We start from the raw sequence: 6,000 nt of genomic DNA on the forward strand, positions 1-6,000 counted from the left end.
GTTATTTTTTAACCAAAATCTGTAGTTCATTTTTGTACTTGGAATTATGATTGCTTTGGTAACTTTTACACCGTCCTATTAATTTAAGAAATTAGGAACTTTTTGAACTTGGAAGATCAAATTAAGTTAATTTTAATTTACATCAAGTTAATAAAAATGTCTTAAACATAATTCTTTCTGCATTTTTCATAGAAATAGAACATGTTTTCAAACAAGTCGGAAGTGCGTTTAAGAAACGGACCACCTGTTACCACCCATGACCTTTATTTGGAATAATTTTGGGTTTTGGAGATGAGAAGACTGTGACGTCTGGTCTGCAGTGTCAGAAAGTCCAGAAATCCCAGCCAGCTTTATGAGGATCAGTCAGTACACCCATCCACATGAAAAGCATTGTTTTCAGCCTTTCCCTTGTTTCAGCTCTGGTTCTGTTGTTTGGACGGGTTGCCATAACAATAGCCACGATTTTGCAGGAGTTCAGGGAACATTTTCAGAGCTTCTATAAACAGTATAGAAGCAACTGTTGTTTATTCATCAGACTCATTATGAAATGCGCCTGCAGGGATGATGTGACTAATATTTTCTGGAGATAAACTGACTCCATCTTGTAATCTGCAGAAATTCAGGAAGCAGCAAAAGAATCCAACATTTTTAGGAATGTATTTTAAAGCATTGACACAAAATAAAATAAAAACAAGCTGCTGATTTCTGTACAGCATCAGTTGGTCTTGCATGTACGAGGGGGTACCCAAAAGTTTCCAGAATGACGCTGCTGCATGCGCAGTTTTCGTAGTACACGATTCTGCCGCTAGTTATTTGTTCAACCACGCCTTCTCAATCAGTGTGCCAAGCGGCRTTGATGTGGAAGGTTTCGTCTACCCGCAGTGAATTTTCTTGGAAGAGCTGTTTTGTCCAGCCGTCGCTTTTCTTCATGGAGAAGTTTTATGAGCAGCGCGCGGCTGTGAAGCTTTGCTGCCTGCTCAGGAAAAAAGCGGTTGATGATCAATTGACATTTCACCATTTTTAAAGCGGTTGAACCATGAGTAAACTTGAGCTTGACACATAGCGTCATCCTTGTAAGCGGTCTTCAACATTTGAACGGTTTCCGATGCTTTTTTCCCGAGCAGGAAGCGGGTTGAACAAATAACTAGCGGCAGAATCTTGTACTACGAAAACTGCGCATGCAGCAGCGTCATTCTGGAAACTTTTGGGTACCCCCTCGTATAGCAGATATCTCACTGCCATTGACGTTTCTGTTCTTCTTGTAGAAGCAGCTAATGAGTTTAAATCATTTCCTTTCAAACCTATTTGTTGGAAATGTTTTACATCCGGTCACGTTTTTCCACTCTCCTGTTTGGTTGTCTTGCTCTGTAAATCACCAACGTTTAACTCCAACTCGCTGTGTGTGTGTGTGTCACAGTGGGACTCATGGCTACATGGCTCCAGAGGTCCTTCAGAAGGGAACGGCGTACGACAGCAGCGCAGACTGGTTCTCTTTAGGCTGCATGCTCTTCAAACTCCTCAGAGGGTAAAAAGCTCCAGCTTTCCTCGCTGCTCTCCTCTTCCTCCTCTTCTGTGCTCTCCACTCCCTCTGCATCCTGACGTTCTGTCCCCTTTGAAACCTCTTCTGGCTCTCTGTGCGAGCCTCTTTGAATTTGCTCACTTCCCCTTCTCGCCGAGTTCCTCTCACCCGCCCGCCTTCTGTTTGGTGTGTGTTTGATCTTGTTTGTGTATGAGAGCGAGTGTGTGCGTGTGTTTGATCTAGAGTGTGTAAATGCCAGAGGTCTGGTCCCAGCAGGCCGAAATCCAGGTAAAGGGTGCGTGTGTGTGTGTGTGTGTGTGGGGGGGGGTGCGTGCGTGCGTGTGCATGCGCGCGCGTGTCTGAGTGAGAGAGAGGTGTCTTTCCATTGATGTTTGGATCCAAGTCCTTAAAGAAGAAGAGTTTGTGTGTGACTGAGAGATGGTGACTGTTTCCAGTATGAGGGGAAAATATAAATGGTTTTTATCTGCAGGACTCTTTATTAGAATATGAATGTAAAAGACACAGTCATTACTTCAAACTTTGGGGTTTTCAGTAAGTAAAAGTATCTACTCCCTTTTATGCTGTTTTTGCTTTTTGTCACCGTTTAACATTATCAAACAGATTTTAATATCAGGCATAGATAACCAAACCATGAAAAAAAGAGCATCATCCCCTGAGCTAAATCATGAACTTACTATAATTCACCAAATTTTATGAAAAACTAACAGTCACTAAGCAATGATTACTCCACTCTTTTATTTAGCAGTAATCGTTGGCAACACAAGAAGACAACGATTTTAAGCACAAGGCTGGCTCTTTTATTGCTTACATTTACGGTTATTTCAGGACTTTCACAGCCTCATCTGTGCAATAAAATAAGTTGATCATTCTGTGTCGGTGCAAAAACCCAGTGAATATACCTTTATTTTTTTGTCATTAAAAAGTTTTCTCAGCCATTACAGTTGATTACAATAATGATTATGCTTCTGATTAGTCAGCAAAACAAAAGATGTGCAACAAAAGAGAGTTGTGAGAGAGTGACAGATTGATGGTGAAGTTTTCTTCCAGGATGTGAACCGTCTCCTCCTCCGCATCCTAATTAGACTCAGTCAAATCTGGGTCACTTCAAATTACCATTTCTGAATTATTGGGCTGGAAGTTTTCTGAGCACAGTTTTAAATTTTAACTAAAGGGGCCGGAGCGTGACATGTTTTAAAAAGAAACCGAGTTGGTGGTGGGTTTTTTTGTTTTTGTTTTTGTGTGTGTGTGTGTGTGTGTGTGTGTGTGTGTGTGTGTGTGTGTGTGTGTGTGTGTNTGTGTGTGTGTGTGTGTGTGTGTGTGTGTGTGTGTGTGTGTGTGTGTGTGTGTGTGTGTGTGTGTGTGTGCAGCTGTTTTGTTCACCCTGAACCATCTTTACCCTTTCCCAGTCACTTTCGCTCCTCCTTTCCGTTTCCACTCGTTTCCAGCTGGTGACATCAGGCTCTCCTCTCTGTCGTCTTCAGGCACAGCCCCTTCAGACAGCACAAGACCAAAGACAAACATGAGATAGACCGCATGACGCTGACCATGGTAAGCTGCAGATATCCCCTCCTTACACAGTAGACCTCCTCTGTGTAAACACGCTATAATGCAGAAGGTGATACGAGTCTGTGCTCAATTCCAAATGCATGTTTTTTGTTGGACGCTTGTGAAAAATCGATGTGAGGAAACTCCAAGAGAGCCATAACCAGGTTGATGTTTGTCCTTCAGATAGAAATGTTTCCGTCATCCGTATGTGTTTCTCATGAAAGGATGGCGCTCTGTCACTTGGTCAGAGGCATTTTGTCTGCCTCCATGGCAGCTGAAGTGTGCAAATATGATTTGTACAGTGGCAGTGCAGGGAGAAAACAGTGGCCTAATGGCTTTGAAAAGTCTCATTATCTAACATTTCTGTTAGAACCTAGATCAGTAGTTCTTAACCTTTTTTGAGGTACCGAACCCACCAGTTTCATATGCGCATTCACTGAACCCTTCTGTAGTGATAAATAAAATATGATTTCCCCCCCAACTAGAGTCTAGTTGGGTCACTGTGAGATTATTAATTCTTTCTAAAAGGTAGAGTCTCTGAGAACAGTTCTTCAAAATAAAGTCAGTGTTTTCAGCAAAGTTGAGCTGACTGTCCAGGAGCGACCCAAGGTATTTAAAATTTGCCACAGTTTCAACAGGTTGGTCATCGAGAGAAACTGGAACCACTTTAATGTTTTGTTTAGATCATTTAATTAGCTCTACATTCTTAACAGAAAAAAAAAACTAATAATAAATAATAAAGACTGCGGTATTCTGATTTAGTAATGTAATTATATTAGTTGTGTTACCACACCCACGCCACTAGAGGCAGTAGCAACCCCAAAAAGATGTGACTAAGGAGCAGATTTAGAAGTACACTGAAAGCTACAGAATTTGGTAAAAACTTTGAGCTTTGCTGAAGTAAATAAAGACACAAGTTCAAATCCATGCTGAGAGTGGAGCTCCTTCAATCAGGGCTCCTCCGCGGCACTGATTGGTTAAGCAATGTAACGTGATCCTCTGCAGCAAGTGATGGCAAAGCGGCGCGTCATTACGACTTTACACAAGTGTGTCTTTACCTCCGCGGCAGAAGCTCCGCCGAACCCCTGAGACCGACTCACCGAACCCCTGGGGTTCGATCGAACCCAGGTTAAGAACCACTGACCTAGATGAAGGTTGAGGAGGAGCATAGCTTCTCCCCATGCTCCGTTTGTATCCTCGTATGAGCCCTGTTGTTTTGGACAATGACTCAAATGTGTCTAGATTAATCTTACTCAAAAGGAGAATCCCCTGTTTTGTTATATGCCATCATCAAAATAATCAAGCAAATACACATCTCACAACTCTCATTTCTGTAGGAACCTAGATGAAGGTTCTAAGAGAAGTGTGGCTGATTTCCTTTTTCCACCAAGTCTTGGCATTCTGCCGCTCATGTTCCAGCCACAGACATGGGGGCAGTCATTTATGGTGAAAAAGTAATAACGTGTTAAAATGTGAAAAAGCATAAATTACACTTTACATTGAAAAATTTAATTGGTGATATTTACACTTTTTTTTCAATTCAACACAAACAAATACATTGAAATGATTCGTTCCCTTATATATGCTACTGTTTGATGCTAAATGGCTTCCAGTGTGCTGCTGTCTGAACAGGTGTACACACATAACTGACACACAGCAAACATAAGAGTGGCGTTCAGATCCTTCTGATGCTACGTTCAGAGATGCTCTGGAGTTTTTGTTTCATCTGAAGGACAGTAAGTCCAGCGACCCATCCTGACCTAAGCAGCATTCGTGGAAGAAAGAGGAAATCTGCTGAGGGTTTGTCGTCTTTTAACAAGCTGGATTCCAGTCCCAGCCTCGCTCGCAGCTGGAACTCGTTCACCTTCAGTATGACGTCATTTCCTGCCCATTGACTACTGAGGCAGATGGGGCTGAGTATTAGCTTCTCCCCATGCTCCGTTTGTGTCCTCGTATGAACCCTGTTGTTTTGGACAATGACTCAAATGTGTCTAGATTAATCTTACTCAAAAGGAGAATTCCCTGTTTTGTTATATGCCATCATCAAAATAATCAAGCAAATACGCATCAAATTTGTTGATCCATGTTCCAGTTTTTATGAATTAAAGGCAGCTCTACACTGGTTCATTTTTAGTCAGGATTTAAAGGAACTCTGTGTTTTGGCTCTTCTGCAGTTTTCTGGAAGTTTGTTCCAGTTTAGTGGAGCATTAAAACTGAATGTTGCTTTTTCTGCAAATATGTTCTACCCAAAACTCCTCAAGTGGCAGTTTCAGCTTTATCTGGTTTAAGCTCAGTAAAAAGAAATTTCACACTAAGCACCTTTTGATTTCAAATTATTAATAAAAAAAATCAGATGAACCCTATTATGTATTGATGTTAAACTAAGCAGAAAGGGCTGAGCTTCATATGTTGATAATGGAAGTATTTCTTATCAGCAGATGCATGTTTTGCTACAAATGATCAAGTGCTGTTATTGCATTCTTTTGACACTTATTTAAAAGAGGAATTGTTTGTATTTTAAGGTATTTTTTACATATCGATATACAAGTCCTTCTCAAAAAATTTGCATATTGTGATAAAGTTAATTATTTTCCATAATGTAATAAAAATTAAACTGTCATATGTTTTAGATTCATTGCACACCAACCAAAATATTTCAGGTCTTTTATTGTTTTAATACTGATGATTTTGGCATACAGCTCATGAAAACCCAAAATTCCTATCTCAAAAAAATTTGCATATTTCATCCGACCAATAAAAGAAAAGTGTTTTAATACCAAAAAAGTCAACCTTCAAATAATTATGTTCAGTTATTCCCTCAATACTTGGTCAGGAATCCTTTTGCAGCCTTCATTGCGGCATGGAGGCAATCAGCCTGTGGCTCTGCTGAGGTGTTATGGAGCCCAGGATGCTTC

The 6,000-nt window shown here is 40.8% G+C and overlaps 1 protein-coding gene across 3 annotated transcripts in view; it reads left to right on the forward strand.

The window, feature by feature from the left end:
* grk3 (G protein-coupled receptor kinase 3) overlaps positions 1–6,000 on the forward strand; it is a 78,204-nt gene that overhangs the window by 57,237 nt on the left and 14,967 nt on the right. For all 3 annotated transcript variants that reach the window (XM_008423194.2, XM_008423195.2, XM_008423196.2), the window contains 2 exons: positions 1,418–1,525; positions 3,022–3,088. In XM_008423194.2, the coding sequence (XP_008421416.1) occupies positions 1,418–1,525; positions 3,022–3,088 (175 nt within the window). The remainder of the gene's footprint in view (positions 1–1,417; positions 1,526–3,021; positions 3,089–6,000) is intronic.

This window comes from Poecilia reticulata, linkage group LG12 (assembly GCF_000633615.1).
Source record: "Poecilia reticulata strain Guanapo linkage group LG12, Guppy_female_1.0+MT, whole genome shotgun sequence".
Taxonomy (NCBI): Eukaryota; Metazoa; Chordata; class Actinopteri; order Cyprinodontiformes; family Poeciliidae; genus Poecilia; species Poecilia reticulata.